The sequence below is a fragment of the Anolis carolinensis genome, chromosome 3 (genome assembly GCF_035594765.1).
Source record: "Anolis carolinensis isolate JA03-04 chromosome 3, rAnoCar3.1.pri, whole genome shotgun sequence".
Taxonomy (NCBI): Eukaryota; Metazoa; Chordata; class Lepidosauria; order Squamata; family Dactyloidae; genus Anolis; species Anolis carolinensis.
Window position 1 is genome coordinate 259,741,024 of NC_085843.1, and position 20,253 is coordinate 259,761,276.

Sequence of the window (20,253 nt, forward strand, 5' to 3'; positions counted from 1 at the left end):
TCCCGAAAGCTGGGAAGGTTTTACATTACAAGTTCTGGCAAAATGCCCAGCATTCCCACAATACAAACACAACCCCAGTTGTCTCCTACGGTTTTTTTCTGCTATAGATAGTTTTTTAAACACCCCGAGTTCCATAGGTTCGTCCCCCTTTGTCACAAGTGCCTTAGGCTCAAACAGAGGTGGCGCAGACATAGCTCTAGACTGTTTATGGGATTCGTACCGGGCGTCCAAACGCAACACTTTAGCTATTAAGGCATCCCAACTTTCTGCCGGCTCTAAACGTGCCAATTCATCCTGGAGGTAGTCATTTAAACCCGCAATAAACAAAAGCATAAATGCATTCTCCCCCCAGTCTAATTGATGTCGATACGAGTTAAACTTATTTAAATAATCCAAAACAGTCCCCTTTCCCTGTTTCAACCGATAAAGAGCCCAGCTAGCATTCTCCGTATGGAGGGGATCCCCAAAAGTGTCAGTTAATAATTTTTTGAAATCACTTAAATTGTCCTTGACTGGGTCATTTCCCAAAATCAAATTAGTGGCCCATTGTCCTGCGGGACCAGTCAATAAACTCAAAATAAATGCCACCTTGCTAGTGTCCGTAGGAAAAGCTTGTACACTAATCTGGGAAAAATAGAGTTCAATTTGTGCCAAAAAGGTAGGCAGTTTGTTCCGAGACCCGTCGAAACGTTCGGGAGTCATAACATGTACTTTGGCTGGCTGTGCTGCTTGTGCAGCGTAAAAAGCAGCCTGCAACTGATCAAAGCGAGCTTTGAGCTCCTCCATCGTCTTCTTGACGCAATTAACTACTAAGAAAAAACTTTTTTATGGGCGTTGGGCAATCTGTCAAGGACAGAACGCCACAAGATAAGATATAACAAAGTTTATTGGAGTTACAGAACCAAAAATGCCCGTAAAAGACAAGGGCTAGGCAAACATTGGCCTTAAAAGTAAAAAGACACAAGGAAAACGTTCAAAAGATAAACCGGATTAAACCGGAGTTTAATCCGGGTTAAACCAAAAAAGCTTACTTCAGCCTGGGACTAAAACAAACAAAAGCTGGTGAACAAAAAGTTCAAAGGAATACAAACAACTGGCAGCAGATGCTTCTCTGCTGCCAAAAGCTATGTTTGAGTAACTAAGAGGTTACTCCTCCACACAGCAAGCAATTTCCAGATACAAACGCAGCATTCAAGGGCAGAAGCGGTCAGCGAAGTTCCAATCCGGTCCGAAGGTCGTAAGGCAGGTACAGACGTTTGTAGTTCACCAGGTCCAACGATAATCACAGGAAGGAGAGTCCGAGGCCGTAGTCAGTCAGTCAGTCAGTCAGTCAGTCCAGAATAAACAGATGGCGTCCGTCAAGAAGACGACGGAGGTCCAAGCTATTAAGATTAAGCACAGGTTGCACAACAAAAGCCCACACAGTTCCTCCCGCCGTCTATGCCCAGTGTCCTTGGTAACTTATGTAGTCAGCAAACGAATCACACCCGTCTTCAGGAATTTCCCACACAGAGCCCAAGCGTTCGTCCAGATTACCTTGCCCAACGCAATTAGCCATTGCTTCCAAACCCCATTTTATGCCAGTTTACAGCTCCTCATCACTATCAGCTGTTACCCTAATTCCAGGCGTTTCCTCATCACTTTCCTCATCAGAACTGAAACACCTTTGACTACGCCCCACAGCATCCCCAGCTGTGGATCCCGTCCCATCCCTCCAGCTTGTCCACGGGTCTAATCCTGAAGGTCCCCAATCGCCTTCCATACTATCATTGCCAGTGGCACCCAAATCCTCCCTCACACGAGTCCATTCCATGTCATCCTCCTCTGAGCTAACCATCTCTTCCTCCATTCTCTCAGTAAAACCCTCAAAGGAATCCTCGTCAGATGGTTCTGCAAATAAGTCCCGCAGCCGCTTCCTTTCTCGCTCCTCGAGAGTATCTGACTCCCGAGGAGTCTTACGACCACGTCTCCCAGTATCGGAGCCATAAGGCTCAACCATAACAACATGGCTGTGGAACCAAGCCTTTGACAGTGCAATAAGTGAAGTTGGAATATGTGCAATAATGACTGAAATGGCTTTTGGATCATGATTTCAGATTGTGGTTTTTTAATCATTGTTTTTAGTATTTATGTGTTTAATTTAATGTTTTAGTGCATATGTCTATTTTATTATATGTTCATTTTATGTGGCATTGAATTATTGCCTATTGTATAGCCGCTCTGAATCCCCTTTGGGGTGAGAAGGCCGGGGTATAAATACCATAAATACATAATAAAATAAATAAATACAGATGCACTTTTCAAATGATGATATCTCTCCTCTGAAGAAAGCTAGGTGACTAATGACTGAATATGGCTTTGATTTGAACACTTCTACAAAACAGCTCTCTCCAATTTATACATATTTCAGAGCTTAACTGCTCTCTTCTAAAATACTGTATCTGCTTAATTAGAACAAGCATTTATCTGAACTTACTGATGTACATTTGCACAGTGATTAAATTTAAAAGTAACAAAATCAAAGAGTTCTAGTACAGGCCAGATTTGTCTTAGGAACAACTTATGCATTGGTTTAACATTGCATGTGCATTTTAAAGAAAGCTTTTGGAAATACTTTACATACCAGAGGTATCATTAAAAGAATTACATATGACTTGTATATTGTGCAAGAAAGCTTAAAGGCATCTGAGCAATGAGACAAAACTTAGGTATAGTTAAAGTAGTAAGAAGATAAAAGGGCAACCAGTCTGTGGAATTCGTAATCCATCTTTAAGATCTTTGTATATACATACATACATACAAAGAGAGAGAGAGAGAGGAGGAGGAGGAGGAGAAGGGGTAATTTGAGGAACTAATCAGGGGTTTCATATTGGATTCTATATATGCAAAATAAAATAGTTTGAATATGATTGCTCTGTAGAAGTAATTAAAGAAGTTTGAGTTAATACATATAAAAAACATGACTCTTAAGTCACTGGTGGGCCTCCTGTAGTCAGTTGTAGATTAATTACCCCATCCCACCCTGTAAAGTGTCTGGCACATATGGTAACTAGAGTCCAGTATCAAGGCCACAGGCTGATTACTCCTGGCTGAAATGTTACTTCCACTCCCTCATCTATATTATGGTTATATGCCCCTAGTCATATTATACTAGTCAGCTATACTATGACATTAGGAAAGTAAGGCTAAGTTCCGAAGTTTAGGAAAGTTCTCCCATTTGATTTAACTACGGAGTGTCTCAGTTTGAGATCTCAATTGGATACAGAGGCCAAGGCGAATGTATGTTCCTGTATACTAGTCACCCCTGTTCTCTCCCTAGGGGTAATCTGAATGATGAAAGTGACACTCTCAGTTAACTTTAAAGGAAAGGGGGGTTTTAAAACTCATAGCAACTCCTTAGAACACAGGCTGTTAAGATGACCATAGATTGTCATTTAATCTAGTGCCCTGATATTCTCCTGAGTTATTTCATTGGTTTGTACCCTCAAGATTTCTGGCATACGGTACCCTTAAGTTAAAATATCACAAAGGTTTCTTGGCAATATTTGTTTAAAGGGTTTGTCATTGCCTTCCTCAGGCTAAGAGAGTAACTTGCCAATATTATCAAGTAGATTTCCATGGCTGCGCAGGGTTTCTGACCCTGGTCTCCTGGAGTCCTAGCACAATACATTGGTTCACATCTGCTTTGTATTACCAATTATTAAATCACAATATTTGTTTTTGAGCTTGGTACAGGACCAAATCTGAAAGTGCTTCCCTTTGCGCAGGGCAGATTTGCCAAGGGTTTTTTTTCTTCTGATTTTCCCATTCCCCTGTAATGTCCATTATTCATCCCAAATTGTTCTAGGGGGTCCCTTGAGTATTATGGCAATAGGAAAAGAAGAGGAAAGGGATAAAAGTCCTATTGCCAAGGGGAAATCAGCTCACTCACTTCTGGTCCAAATCATACAGTGATTTCATATTTTTGGAGAGCTGTAGCCATTATGTGCAATTAGGTACTTGCCTGGAGTTAGTAGCAATTAGTCATGTCATACAAGTGAGCACTAACATTTCTCAGCCATCACATCAATCTTACAAGAGCAGTGTATCATTGTATGTTTTGGCTCTGGCACTGAAGTACAGATTTCCAACTGGAATAATTTCCAGGACTTTATTGTGCTAGCCTTACATTGCCTTCAGAACAGGAGAAGCAACAGAAATGATGGAGACTTCTCTTCTTGGCCCAGAGAAAAGAAGCTGTGAAGCTCTCAAAGCAAACTTTCTCATCATAGAAAGGCATAGAAAAAGCATTTACTGCTTCTCATTTACTCTTTCCAGGGATATGGGCACTGAAGATAAATTGGTGGTAGTGGAATAGTCCATATAAAATGCACTTGGTTGAGGCACTCCAAAGTTCAGTTTTGGATAGAAATAATGGCACATTTCCCTTATTCGCTTTGTTTTTCTTACTTTTCTTAGTATGTTTTCCAAAAATCCCTAGCATTCAAGAGAAATATCCTTCAAAAGATTCTAAAAATGTTAAAACCTTTCTTATGAAAGGGAAAACATAGCTCACTTGGGAAGCTTTCTTGGATGAAGAACTATGCACATGTGTAGTGATTTCCCTCAGAGATACAGAAGAATGAGTGAAATTTCATCCTGAAAATTCAACATATTTACTTTGGCCTGGTCTCCCATGTGTACATTAATTACATTATTACCACTATTTTTATGTCATAGTGCTCTGAACACTCATTAACAGAAATACAGATACCTGTCAAAGAGGGTTGCACACGTTTCAAGGAATTCTATATTTTTTTGACACTTGGGTTATTAAATATTTTTACTTCATGATCTACAATCCCCTCAGGATATCACTAAAATTCTCTCGTTCTCTTCCCCTCTTTTTCTCTCTCATGGCTTGTCAGCTCCTGAGATAATCCCTGGCTGTGGAATGCAGCTGGACTTCTTAAATATGAAGCCAGCCAAAGGTCAAGTCATACTTTGGAATGCTACCTGTCCACAGCTGCTGGCTAAAACATGGCTGGTGCTACATTCACCAGGAAGAAATGTCAAAATAATTTTTAAAGCCCTTTCTCAATTAAACCAATAATAAAATTGTTTAATTGATCTATAAGGCTTACAGAGCTCCAATACAGAGAGTTAAAACAAGGAAAAACTGTAAGCCAAAACGTACTGCAGCCTTTTCTGATCTGTGCCTTTTAATATAAGAACTTCTCAGTTCACAAGAAAAGAAAAATAAGAGGGGAGGTGTACATGAGAAGAAACTGTGCTTGTGTTCTTTGGCATCAAATTTGGAATATAGGGAGTACATGAAAAAGAGGCCTCTGCTTATGGTCAGATGGGGCATTATTCTTCACCAGTGCAATCTGATTATGTTTGGTTTTTGATACAGAATCTGCTAGCCATGTTCTCCAGAGGGATACCAATTTTGTTTATTAATTTAAGGTATTTCTGGACTTCCAGAAAGGGCTGCCGAGACAGTGAAAAAACAAAAACTAAAAGCATTTAAGAACACATTAAAATTGGTTTTAAAAATATTGTCTTCAATGAATTTTAAAATAAAGCTTAAAACAACAGTTTCAAGCATTTAAAGCCATGTTTTGGCTCCCTGCTGACAACTGAAAACAAATGGAATGGTTCTTCTGATGGTAGATGGAGAAGAGCCACCATGGTATAGTGGGTTAATCACGAGACTACATAATAGAGTTCAAATCCCCACTCAGCTATGAAAATCCACTGAGTAATGGTGAGGAAGTCATACACGCTCAGCCTCAAGCAAAGGCCACATCCCCTATGAAAAAATGTTACCAAGAGAAACCCACAATAGGTTTGTCTTGGGTTCACCATAAGTTGGAAACTACTTGAAGGCATACAACAAAAACAAAAGGATGAGAACTTGGAATTAATTATATAAATCGTGTGTACATTGTAAACAAGGATTTTTCTGTACATATACTGACTAAAGTTAAACTTACTTGCAAAATCCAGGAAACTGATAATTTATGCATATTTTTCCTGTTTCATTTTTTTTGGAATAAATATTCTACAAAGCCTCGTAGATTGTACTGGAACTGGTGGAGTGTGATTTTTAATCATTTGTGGTGGAGGTTGTGGTTTGCAATTCATTCTGTGAATGTTCTGTGCTCTCTAATAGCCCAGAAACGGCTGAACTGAAGGGGTTTGAATGACTTACAAGATGGAGGGGCATTAAGAGATGTAACTGTGACAACACAGCAGTATGAAACACATACATGTCCTAATGCATGAGATGTGTATATATACACACTCACACCCCACACACACATACCCTTATCTGATCTGTGTATATCTGTATGCATACTCATATGTGTGTGTGTCTTCTGTAATTATTTTTAATGATTGATTTAAAGTGATTATTATGTGACAACAGATAACTAACCTGACTGATGGGACAATAGGATTGGAAATGGTAACCTGCTGACAGAAACAGTAGTTTCCATTGTTCAGCTGGGTTTTACTTTCCTAGCTGTATGTTGTATGGAAGTACAGTAGAGTCTCACTTATCCAAGCTAAACGGGCCGGCAGAAGCTTGGATAAGCGAATATCTTGGATAATAAGGAGAGATTAAGGGAAAGCCTATTAAACATCAAATTAGGTTATGATTTTACAAATTAAGCACCAAAACATCATGTTATACAACAAATTTGACAGAAAAAGTAGTTCAATACACAGTAATGTTATGTTGTAATTACTGTATTTACGAATTTAGCACCAAAATATCATGATATATTGAAAATATTGACTACAAAAATGGCTTGGATTATCCAGAGGCTTGGATAAGCGAGGCTTGGATTAGTGAGACTCTACTGTATATGCCATGCTAAAGTTATATAACAGATTTATCTTTGCCATTGCTTTGTTCAGTAATCATTCTCCCTGCCTAGAAAACATGTCTTCTGCTTTAGAAAGTATGTGCTTTAGGACAAGAATAGGTAACATGCTGCTCATGGCAATATATGACCCATGGCCAGTACAACGTTTGTTTTAAAATCAGGCACTGCATATGGATAAAGATGTTGAGTTCCTTTTCATGCTGGCAGTCCTGAAATTTTAGGTGGTTGCATTCTTCATCCAGTAAACAATTTATTCTGTTCAGTTACTTAACAGTTCAACTCTTTGACCTGCTTTTCTAGCAGGAAACAATGAAAGCAGGAGTGGTAGAGAAAAGGCTGTCACTACCCTGGCAGCACATTGTCAAAATGTGATATGACTCATGCTGTGGACTGACCACGGAATGTGGTTTAACCCAGTGCCCTGATTTTCCCCTTAGTCCTTTCATTGGTGTGTGTCTTCAAGTCATTTGTGATGTGTGGTGTCCTTAAGGCAAACTGTCAGACTTTTGCTGGCAAGATTTGTTTAGAGGGATCTGCCTTTGCCTTTCTCTGAGACTGGAAGTCACCCAGTGGATTTCCACAACCAAGCAGGGATTTGATTTCCAGAGCCCTAGTCTACAAATGAATCACTTTATACCACACTAGATCTTTCAGAGTTCAGCGATTTTACCTAAATATTCTGTGACTTTCCTAAATGAAGAATTAAAGCTATTTTAATAGTCTCACAAACATCTGTAGATAGATATATGCACTTGATTTATAGTAGCAGTATTATATACTGTAAATGCTTTACAATAGAAAACTTCCTGTTCAGACAGATTATTTCCATCAAGTTCATATAAGTCCTCACTTTGTCTTCAGACTTTTCTATATGTTCAATATGTTTCCAATTGCTGTTAAAGTATTCCTCAATATTAGACTGATAGTGTTGGTATTTAGCTCTGTAAGTGATTTTTAACAGAGGTTATTTCTTTTGTCTGAGATTTTAAGGATAGCTTGGTTGTTGATTTGGTTCATTGCTTTTATTTTAATATTTGTTTGCTTATTTGTTAAAATCTTTGGGGTGCCTTGTGTGGGCCATGTGAATATAAATACTTTTATGATTGATAAATATAAAAAATTCTAGTTTTCGTGTTTGAATTTGAATCTCCAGCTTATTATGAAAAGACATATAGTCAGATAATATATATGTGTCTCTGTGTGTGTGTGTTCTGAAGTAAATAGTATACAACTAAGCTTCCAAGTAAAAGGTATCCAAGTATCATAGCATTATGGCAATGGATATTTAAGTGCCAGTTCCCCAAAGCTTAAAAAATTATGATACAAGTGACAGACCATGTGAATGGCTGAGATAATTGTGTGTGGGTATTATCAGTCAATGTCTGTAATGAAGCCAGAGCTATTGACATTCTGTATATGAACTTGGCAAGACTCGTGCACCCTTTAATCCAATAAAAACTTCATTCTTTTGACATCTTCTCACAGTGTTCCAGCAATTTTGCTTCGCCTTTTTCATCCATCAGTTTCTTCTTCTAAATAAGGATGCTACTGTTGGTCACTGCAAGCAGCAAGTCTGGCATTTTTGCATAAAAGAACAGATTAAGACAAACTTCTTGTCTGTACTCTTCAAAAAAGAAGCATCCTCACAGATAATTTCTTTCACTGCTTGAAGTGGAACTTCATAACATTACACAGTCTGCTGTAAATGTGTGAGTTTGTTGGTTTGGAAATGAACAGCCTTTTCTCCAGTGTAGTCTGTGAACCTTTGCCAGTGACTTCCAGGTTCCTTCAAGTGGAGAAATTAAAAACAAAATGCCACAGTTTTAAGAGTTCTTAAAACTCTTAAAACCTCCTTAGTTTATGGACCACCAGGTATGGAGGCCCAGAGGAGCTGAATAGGCACATTTCCATTGAGAGTTTGTCTCCCTTGGAATATGAGGAAGATTTATAGCAGCTGAGTCTTCAAAAGACAAAGAAGGCTTATAACAGCGAAGTCCTCATCCACCTTCAGAAGAAGAAGAGTTATGGTAGTCAGATCCTCCTCTAGCAGTTGTGCCTTATGAACAGCTGAGTCCTCCAGTTTAGCAAGAAGGAGGTTGGTGGAGAAAACTCCAATCCCTTGTGAAAGACTTTGATATGTGACACAGACCCTCCAATACAGGAAAGGACTACCTGCCCACGACTGTGAGATATGTTCCTTAAATACCATCAGGCACCTGGGCATGGACATAGAGCCTTTCATGACATTGTGAAGAGTCTGTGACATACAGCAAAACCATCGTCTCTCCCGAGGGGTTAGAAGAAGATTCAGCTGACTTCCAAGCTAAAATGCTGGAGAAGGACTCAGCTGCTAAAAGCCTTCATCTTCTGAGAATAATGAAATGTGTGTGCTTATGTATAACAGACAAAATAAACTGTCTTCAGAATCACTTCTGAAAATGTGCTTTACCATCTATTTTGATATTTTGGGGAAAAAAGCATAGATATATAGTTTAATAGAACACAACGCCCCTATTAAAGCAGCTCCACTGGCTGCCGATAAATTTCCAGTCCCAATTCAAGATTCAGGTTATGACCTACAAAGCCCTAAACAGTTCAGGTCCCACCTATCTTCGTGATGGCATCTTCCTCCATGAAGTGGCGTGTGCTCTAAGATCTGTCGGTGGGGGACTTCTTTCGCTTCCATTTTGGTCACAAGCACGGTTTATGGGGATAAGAGAGAGGGTCTCCTTAGTGGTGGCTCCCCAACTTTGGAACATCCTCCCCAGGGAGATTAGACAAGCCACCGCTGCTATCGCTTATAATATTTCAGCTGTGAGAGCTAGCGATTGCACCTTTTCCTAATAAAAACGGTTTTTTAAGAATTCAATACAGATGTGTCAGATACTTTGTAGATGTATGCATATGTGTCTTCACATTACCTGTTGACTTATGAATGCCATGAATTCCACAGGGCTTTCTTAGGCAAGGAATCATCAGGTGGTTTGCCCAGTTCTTTCTTCTGAAATATAGTCCACAGCAGCAAAATGCAAAAACGAGAAGGTAAAAGTAGTAGATAAGGTCTTAAGAAATTCAAGAAATTCCTTAGTCAATCAAAATTAACCAACATGTCAGTAAATTAAAAAGGGTTTTGCATGCATGGCTCTTAAACGATAGCATTGTTGGAATCAATTGATATCATTAGGTGAGTCATTCCATAACTGATGCCCCCCCCCCCCAAAAAAAACCCATTATGTTCCTTTTTGGTGAACATCTTGGCTTGAGGTGTTAGGAGTTAGTTCAACAAGAAGCACTGGAGGAGCCCGCGGCCTAGTTTTATTGCCTCATATAAATGAAACAAAGTAAAAAAAAAATAGATCTCTAAAGGAACATTTAAGACATGCAAACTTTATCACTGAACAGAATTCCTTGGGGCTCAAAGATTAACTTCATTTGTCTCCTTGACAAGCAGTTGATTTGTAAATATCCTATTTTTTCCCTCTCATTTGCTGAAAGGCTAAAATGTCCAAATAATTATGTGCAATGGGCTGTTCTCAAAAAACTGGCTGTACTGTTAAACGTGACTCCTGATGCATTTAGTAATGATTTGACTCTAAGCAATTGTCTCTCTCCTCTCTGTCTGGCTTTTGTGTTTGCAGTGAAGAGAGCTACAATGTCACAGACTATTCCTTAAGGGATCAGCTGTTAGTTGAACAGTGTGACAGTGAAGAGCTGCATTCCTCTCCTGTAAAAAACAGCACACCTATTCTTTACTCTCGGCAGAGTTCTCCAAATCACCTCTTCAGATTAAATGTCCTAAGTAACCACGCAGGAGAGAAGATTGAACTGCTGCTGGGAACTGAAACTCAGTAAGTAAATAACACATTTTTCTCAATTTGCCTGTTGCATTCAAGCTTCTGAAGCTCTATTCATCTTTTCATCTATTCATTGGGCTGGACTAAACTGCATACTTTCCAGAATCTGCTGGTCTTTTTCCAGCTAATGTAAAACAATGAAAGGAGCCTGACTATTCAGTGACCCAAGTAACAAATATCATAGCAACAAACAAACTCTTTCTTTCACATAAGGCACCCAAATGTTGTGAGACAGTTTTCTTCCGGGAACAACATATAAAAATATGGCAGAGGCTCTACATCAAGCAGACAAGTGTGTTCCTCTATCCAGTCCGTCATCTCTTAAGCCTCCCAAGGGCCCATCACTGCTGCTGCTTGTTGGTGGGGAGGACAAAGAGTAGGAAGACTATTCAGAAGATGAAGAAACAGCTGGTCTTGGCTCAGAAGAGGGAAGAAATTGGATTGCAGTGCATTCTCCTTTTTTCTTCCCGTCAGAGCCCAGACTACTTGGATCTACACCTGAATTGTTTTCCCTTTCCCTCCCGTTCCAAGGGATAGAGCTTTCATGCATTTATAAAGGATTCCTACTATGATCTTGGTATAGATTAAAGTTTCATTCAAAAGGCAGGTGCATATCTCATAATGAATTGATTAATGAACTGAGATATAATTGGCTAAACTTCTCTGTGTTGAGTTCTTAAAAAAAAACTCAAGTATTGTCATTAATAGCATTTTGGTGACAAGTTCTGCCCCCAAAGCCATGATTAGCCGTCATCTCCAGTTTCAGGCTGTTTCTGTCTGCAGTTTTAATAGAAGGATTCCATTTATTAACTCTAGTGACCATTTCTGAATAAAGATACTATATATGCATGCATACATATTCTTTCAAGTCTCCTGTTGACTTTTGATAACTCTATAGGGAAGTAATACCCAGAGGTAGTTTGCCGTTGTCTTTTTTGTACTTGGTGAATCTCTGACCAAGTGCTGACAGGCCTGTGAAAGAAAGACAAAATCAGGATAAAGTAGCTAATTGCTCTTCACAGAGGGTAGGTGGCATAGCTAACCACTTTGAAGTGAAATATTTTGTTGGTGAAATTTGTGGGTTCAAGCTCAGGAGCATCATTGAAAAGCGTTGCCCTTCAGGGGTATATTGTCTCCAACCTCCTAATGGTTGTTCACTTCTAATTGTAGCATATGACAATAACATGCCACAATAAACGTCCTACTCACACTGAAATGGCAAAACAGAAATTAATGTGATTGAAATATATTCATAGACAAATGCCACTAACCTAGTTTTGATTGAGAAGTCTAATTTTTGAAATGGTCACAGAACATTAAAATTTTATTTTTGAAATGCATTTTGGAATGTGTTTCTCTGCATTACTGCAGTTCTGAAATAGCAGCTGTCCACTGATTGTCTATTTTATCCATGAAAAAACATTGAAGTTGGTTAGCTTGAGAGACAGTGTTCTGGCCATCCAGTAACCATTGTATCTGAATAGTGATTTAACTATAGATCTTTCCAGTCCAAGTTCAAGCAACATTTGGCCACTGCACCTCGTTGACATTTGCTGCATTGTGAAATCACAGAAGTAATCACGTGATTGCAGAAGAACTCTTTTCCATTGGAATTCTGTGTAGAAATTCCACTTTAGCACCATCCTTCCACATTCAGAAAAGTTGCTTGAATCAGGCATTGCACAGCATAAAAAAAGCTTATGTTGAATCTCTTGCGTCTGCTGCAGCAAAATTGGAGGGAATTCCAAATTGCTTGCAACTATGTTTTAAACTTTTATTTTCATATCAAGTCAAACTATTCAGTGGTTAGTGAGACCAATTATTATTTTTTAACATCTATTTTTACTCACTTAGGGTTGCATTTTGGGGCCAGACAAAAGGAAACATCTGGAATCCATGTTATAGAACTGCTTACATAGACTAGAGAACTGAACTATCAGGGAGGCCAAGAAATGGAATGCAAACAGTTGGGATTTGTTTTGCTTTTGCTTTGTGGTCTTATTCCACATCCTCTCTATATGTGAGGTTTGTGCATGGTTTATAGCAGTATCAAAATGGGTAGCAGAAGAGAGGAATCTACCATTAGATTATATTTATTGTAAATGTTAATAAATCCAAGACTTCTAAAAAAATTCTAGACTTTTAACACTTTATATACTAGCTAGTTAAATGTAGATTAAGCTTATAAAATAGTCATAGAAAATGTAAGACAGATTATTGCAGTGGGTCATATTCACATTAAACAACTGGGATTTAGAGTGGTCGTGCCTTATGTATTGAGCTTGATTTTAATATGTTTACTCTAATTGTGAGTAATTTAATGTCCATTAGAAATTCCATTATAGTACAGTAGAGCTCCGGTTAACCGAGCTCCGGTTAACTGAGTGTCCGTATTATCCAAGGTGCCGCTGAGGGCGCCTCTCCCTCTCCCTCTCCCTCTTCTCTCAAGTTCAAGAGAAGGAGAGGGAGGAGGAAGCACCCCACGATTGCAACTATACTTTCATAAAAATTAGGAAAAAAGCATTCTGAGATAAGCTTTCATGGACTCTAGTCCACTTCATCAGATGCATCAGTGAACTGGAATCTATAAACGTTTATGCTATAAATGTCTTTTTCTCAGTCTTGAAGGTTCTGCAGAATTCCTTTATGTCTTTCGTACACTGAAGTGAATTAACGCATCTATGTCTTGTCATATGTTGAAGTTAATATTGTGGCTTGAAGCTATGCAGCAGTAGAGTTCTAAGATTTGTATGGTGAATCTAATGTGTAGACCATGGATACATTGTAATCTCTGAAGCTGCTGTACCTGGGAGAAAATAGCTCTGTTATATCATGAACACATTTTTTTTTAAAAAAAACATGTATTAGCCATGCATATAAATAAGGGCTTTGCATATGTAATGTCAAAGCCCTTATGGTTAAACCGCTGAGCTATTGAACTTGCTGACCAAAAGGTTGGCAGTTCAGATTTGGGGAGCAGAATGACCGCCCGTTATTAGCCTTAGCTTCTGCCAACCTAGCAGTTTGAAAACATGCAAATGTGAGTAGATCAATAGGTACCACTCTGGTGGGAAGTTAACAGGCACACCATGCTATTTATTTATTTATTTATTTATTTATTTCCATCATTTCTATGCCATGTGACCTTGGAGGTGTCTACGGTCAACAGTGGCTCTTCGCCTTAGAAATGGAGATGAGCAACAACCCTCAGAGTCAGACACGACTGAACTTAATGTCAGGGGAAAACCTTTACCTTTACTTTAACCTTATATGCAATGGCTATCTATCAAAAGGAATGTGTGTACCTGCTGTTCAAGAATAGTGCTCCCTTCCCTCGGCTCCACAACTGAAAGAGGATAAAAGTGGAGAAGCAAGGTGGTGGTGATCAGAGATTATAAAAATGTAACTCATGGAAGAGAAACCATCTTTCTTGGCTACTTTATGGATGACTGGGGGGAAAGCCTGGTTTCTTTTTTGTTACATTGGAATTTACTAGGACTTGGTAGCTTCAGTAAATTGCTGTCAGGAAAACCACTGCAATTCTCTTCCATTGAAAACCTGAGAGGAATGAGGAGATTTTCTTAAACTTGGCATTTACAAAAGGCACCAGCTGCAATATGTTAGTGACATTTGCTGCAAAATCCTAAAGCAAAAGCAAATGCCCACCTTTTCTTTAGTTATCTCAACATGTCACAGATCCTATGGGAAGGGAAGACTTAATAGTGCCCTTGACTGACTGGTTGATTGATTATATGGCCCACTTTTCTCCCAGCAGTGTGTTTAATCATTCAGAGCAAAATGTGTCCCCTCCAGTTTCGTTACTTTATAGATTGGTACCTGTAAAATATCTCTGTTAGAAAAGGATAGAAAGGAAATGTTTGCTAATCAGATCACTTCAAAGTGGTAGGTGGTTTCATAATAAGTAAGGAAAAATATTAGCTTCTAACTAGGACTGGGACATCAGTAGAAAAGGCTATGTGTTATTAACCATCAGTAAGGTCAAAATCTAAGCTATTATATTAACACTGAAAAGGAAGGGAGAATGAGTTGTTCTGTCAATGTGTAACCTTAGATACTATACATTTGTCAGAGGGAAAATTTGGGAAAATACCTTGTTTGACAGTATAGCTCACATATGGATTTTGTTGTTGGCTACTTTGAAAGTGTTTTTGGTGACTTCAAGATCTCATAATCCAGTTTAGGTAGAAATAGTAGGGTTTTGGTTAAACACCTCTGAAAACTGTCAGATTGAGCATGGTATCAAACAACTTGCATAGTTATGTTTTGGCACAAATCTGCTGAATCTTTTTCTTTCACACCTCCCCCCCAATGGCAACATATATGCTGTTATCTCATTTTTTTTAAAAAAACATGGTCTGTTTCAAAAAGAATAGCATAAAACATAAATGTGTTAAGATGTTATAGAAGCAATTAGATTATGTCAGTTATGCAAGAACAAATAATATCACTTCCACTGTTTATATTACGTTTCAAATGTAACTAAAGTTCTCACTATAAACAAAATTATTTTGGGTAATAATTGTGCATTCATAACATTGAAAAAGAATATTGTAGTGTGGTGCTTAGCAGATGGATACATCGGGGATGTTCTGTGGGAATGTAGATTCTGAATGCTCTGAAATTGACAAGGACTGGATGCTGTTCAATATGAAGCATAAAAACACTAATTCAGGAGATGGAAAATAGTCTGAGAAGTTGTAAATGAGTATTTTCCAAGGATACAGGGAGGAGATATTGAGAGCTGTGAAAATGATACAGCTTGAGCATACGAAAACTGTTTCTGTGTCAAATAAGGGTTGTGCCATCTAACTCCTCAAAAGTTATATACATCAACTTGTCCCACCCTTACTAAAGATATTTCTGCTGTGTCCATGAATTATTCCTTCAGACAGTGGTTCTCAACCTGTGGGTCCCCAGGTCTTTTGGCTTACAACTCCCAGAAATCCCAGCCAGTTTACCAGCTGTTAAGATTTCTGGGAGTTGAAGACCAAAACATCTGGGGACCCACAGATTGAGGACTATGGCCTTAAGAGACAGCACAGGAAAGTGCTGATGGCTTCCATGTCAGTAGGGTAGTGAATCTTCTGCAGGTTCAGTTCCCTGGGTGGCTCTTCCAAAGTTTGGACATCAAAGCAATCTTCTAGAAACCATGGAACATTTGGGTTTGAGTAGTAGGCATTTTTCATATATGAACACTGCCATATGATCTACAGAGAGCGGCATTGATTGTATCTTGTTTCTTTTTTTTACTTGCATGCATTACCTGTTTAGTGAATCCAAGCTTTAAAAAATTGGAATGAATCCAAGAATATATTCAGTGGCTCGGTGACATAGAAGCATCACCTGTTACTGGAAAATATCATACCCTTTGTATGAAAACATCAGAATCGTAAGACATACAGGTCATTGCTATAGGAAATATAGAAATGAAAGCATAATAAAATAGTAACACAAAAATAAATAAAATTTATAAAACAGTAAAATGAAGGAAATGTGGCTATCAGGAAAGAAATGACAAATTGAACCCACCAAAAAAACACCCTCCATCAGTATGCCAACAGTAATTTGTTATATTTTTGCTATGTTTTAGAATGAATGCTGATTGTGTGGCCCTCTAGGTGCTGCAATCCTTGACCTTCATTTCACTTGCCTATGTTGACAAGGATTGCTGGGAGTTATAGTACCATAATAACTCGACTTGCTACTTCTGCATTGCATATTAAGTTGCATTATTCCTAGTTGGTTTTAATTAATGAACATTTTGCAAATTCTGAAAGCTTTAATATTTCTACCTCTACATCAAACACCATGCACAATTAACCAGGACATTTTTGGGTGTCCCTGGGTGTTCCGCTTTTTTGTTCAAAAAATCCTGTGCCCCCCAGTGCCAGAATTTGTCAGAATTTTCTTCTTAAACATCCCTGCTGTTTGTCTAAATAAATACAGCTGCTCTGACTCAGTTATTGAATGGTAAATCAGCAGTTACATATATTCACTTATTCAGTGCAACTGCTGTATTTGATTAAATATTTGTATCCTTCCTTCTATCTAAAGATATCAAGATAGTGTACAATAAAATTACCTTAATCAATTTAAACAACGTAAATTAGTTTAAAAGTCCCATTAGTTAGATCTTGTAAATAGATAATTGGCCCATGTTTTAGTCCTCCTCCCCCCCCCCCCCCCCCCCCACACACACACAGCCTGTCTATATTTGACAGCCTATTGGTAGATTATAGGGCTGGAAGATTATCCATAGACCATCCATAATCATCCACTCTTGGTTTACTGTAGTTTCTTCGTTGTTTGTTTGATGGAAAATTGCTATATGATGCCTTGTGGTGGCAAATTAAATAACCCCTTGTAGATATTTTCCATGATTCTCAACACAGACTCATTTTAAGCAAGAATATCCACTACTTCCATGAGAAAATTGCGAATATATATAAGATTTGGCTGCCTCTGTTCTGGAGCTCTCTAGTGTACAAGACATTTACTACCAAGCAATTTACTTATACAGTTCTGGATTCAATGAAGCTCTAGGAAACTTTGATGTAGGGCAAGGGACTGTGAAGTTCTGAGTAGGTAGGATCAGCTTTCTTATGCTGGACCAGTGTCAAGGAGTGTTTCAAGAACAAGCATTTTATTATCACTGGTGCAAATTCCAATGAGAGAAAAGGGGATGCCTTTAGCATGCAAGTAGTTATAAACCTCAAAAGATTGTGTTTCCATGGAAATGGAGGGCTAAATGGTACTATCTCTAGCTCATACTTAACTATCACCCCCATACACATCCTTTCCAGAATTAAAACAAATCCTGAAATGCCATATTGTGTTATTTTTAAAAAGCATTTCCCTCTGAACAGAATATATTACTATACAACATAATGACTACAAATGATATTTAATTAATACCTCTGAATGATGTAGTCAGTTCCCAAATGTATGAATAATAATTGAAGTAGATCTCTCCATATAGCTGCCTACCTCATTAGCTCCTTTTCAGCAGAACCTCAGTGGATGAAGGAAAAATATTTTCAAGGCTGGCCCTTCCATTAGGTAGAGTGAGATTGTTTTAGGCAGTAGATACTTGAATGTTACAGCGAAGCATTGGAAGAAAGACTTATGAGCCCTTTCATACTACATAATTATAGCAGTATGATTCCTCTTCAGTTGCCGACATCCAATGGATAACATCCTGTACAATCATGAGATTTGTAGTTTGGTGTGGCACTAGAGCTTTCTGGCTGTGAATTCTAAGTTGTGAGTGCATTTCTTCAAATTGCTTGTCAGCTTAAGACAACCTTAAATTTCATAGGGTTTTTTTACACAAGGAATACACAGAGGTGGTTTTGTCAGTTCCTTCCCATGAAATAGCCATATGCACCTGGTATACATTGGTAGTTTCCCATCCAGATGCTAACCAGGGCTGACCCTGCTTAGCTTCCAAGATCAGACAGGAGCTAATGCCTTTACAGTATTTAGGACTGAATTCTGTCCCTCCCTAAAGCCCCAAACTGAAATGACTTGGAACCATAGGAATTAAAGTCGAATCATTTTACTATAACTATGTGATATGTGGCTCCTGGTGTCATGTCTTTCTCTAAATCAGCTGTCTCCTTGAGTGGCAGAATTCAAAGACATAGTCATTTAAATCTGGATTAGTATTCAAAAGGATATTATAGCACCTTTGAGACTGAGAGAAAGATGTTTGTGCCATAAGCTTTCAAATACTGCACCCAATGAAGTAGATTCAGTCTACAAAAGCTTATATTGCAAACCTCTTTCAGTGTCAGAAGTGCTACATTGCTGTAGCATGAACTGGTATCCATGCTGGTGGACAGTGTTCTTCTATTGTTGAAACTGAAGAAAAGCTGAACTGTCACTATAATTTGCTTTTTGCACATGTAATAACAGGAGTACTGTCTTATTCTTCCCTCCAGGCAGAATAGCTTTGGTTGGCACACTTATCTCTGAGAATCTTGCTTCCGTTTCTTAACTTGGTACCAAACTGTCTTGATTTGTTTAGTGCTGCTCAGAGTTATCAAGCCAGACGTGTGTGTGGAAGCTTTGAGAAAAGTGTCCATTGACTATTACAATACCTTGGTATCTTTCTCAAAATCTGATGGGCCAAAATTCCAGAATTTTTCAAATGAATCAATTACAGCTAAAGCAGAGCCCCCTGCAATAATTGGTCATAGATTATATTTTTAAAATTAAAAAATGTGTACATGGCCCATTCTTAAAAGTACTGTATAAAAACTCCAAATGTCTCAACACCCACAGGACAACATAAAGCACATGAGCCAGGACTTCAGCTGTGTCATATTCCTCCTCCCTGTGATACTAAAAAGACAAAAAATAAGTTCCAGCTGTAATAATAACATCAGTTATTCTTTTGTTATATTATTTGGTGAAAATTATTATTATTAAGCATCAGTAGCAAGCAACTAGTCATTTTAAGCTAGTTATCACTAAGCAGTGCATTTGTGAAGATTTTCATGGTACAGTAGAGTCTCACTTATCCAACATAAATGGGCTGGCAGAATGTTGGATAAGTGAATATGTTGGATAATAAAGAGAGATTAAGAAAAAGCCTTATAAACATCAAAATAGGTTATGATTTTACAAATTAAGCACCAAAACATCATTATATACAACAAATTTGACAGAAAGGGTAGTTCATTACACATTAATGCTATGTAGTAATTACTGTATTTACGAATTTAGCACCAAAATATCACAATGCATTGAAAACATTGACTACAAAAATGCATTGGATAATCCAGAACGTTGGATAAGTGAGACTCTACTGTAGTTGTTTCAGGCTACACTAACTCAGTTTCTTTTTTATCAGTGGGTTTTTCATTATATATGGAAACTTTGTAACACATGACATGTTTTAAACTTAGCTTCATGCATACTGTATTCTTTGTGATGTGGGAAATAAACTCCCAACTGTCTGAAAAATGTAATAAATCACATTTGATATACAGTGATACCTCGACTCATGAGTGATCCAACATACACATTTTTCAACATACAAGCCGTCTCTTGGCCCATTTCTTGCTTTGAGATGCAAGCAGCAATCTGAGTTGTGAACCCTGTGGCGCCTGGTGGAGGAGGCCTCACGGGGTTTAGGGCAGCTCTTCTCCCTCTACCAAAGGCTGCAAGAAGGCCCTGCGCTGGGCCTGGTGGATGAAGAAGATCTGCCCCAAGCCCCATGAGGCTTCCTCCTCCAGGTGTTGCACAGAGACCTCTGACGAAGCCTCCAAGAGGTAGTGTTGCCAGTGAGGCCTCCGACAGGGAGGGAGTAGGGGGAGACTAATAGTTAATTATACTGTCATTTGTTCTGTGACCGAGTTCTTAAAAGGGAAAATTGTGTTGGTTTGGGATGGAATGGATTATTTGAATTCTGATGCATTTCAATGGAGAAATTTGCTTTGACATACAAGCAAATTGAGTTATGCGCTTGATCATGGAACGAATTAAACTCGTATGTC

General features: G+C 38.4%; 1 protein-coding gene across 4 annotated transcripts in view; it reads left to right on the top strand.

Moving 5' to 3' along the window:
- The window catches only part of arhgef26 (Rho guanine nucleotide exchange factor 26), a 97,992-nt gene that overhangs the window by 66,382 nt on the left and 11,357 nt on the right, over window positions 1-20,253 (top strand). For 3 of the 4 annotated variants that reach the window (XM_008106139.3, XM_008106140.3, XM_003218230.4), the window contains exon 12: window positions 10,514-10,723. The exons of the other annotated variant lie outside the window; for it this stretch is intronic. In XM_008106139.3, the coding sequence (XP_008104346.1) occupies window positions 10,514-10,723 (210 nt within the window). The remainder of the gene's footprint in view (window positions 1-10,513; window positions 10,724-20,253) is intronic. 4 annotated transcript variants of the gene reach the window in all.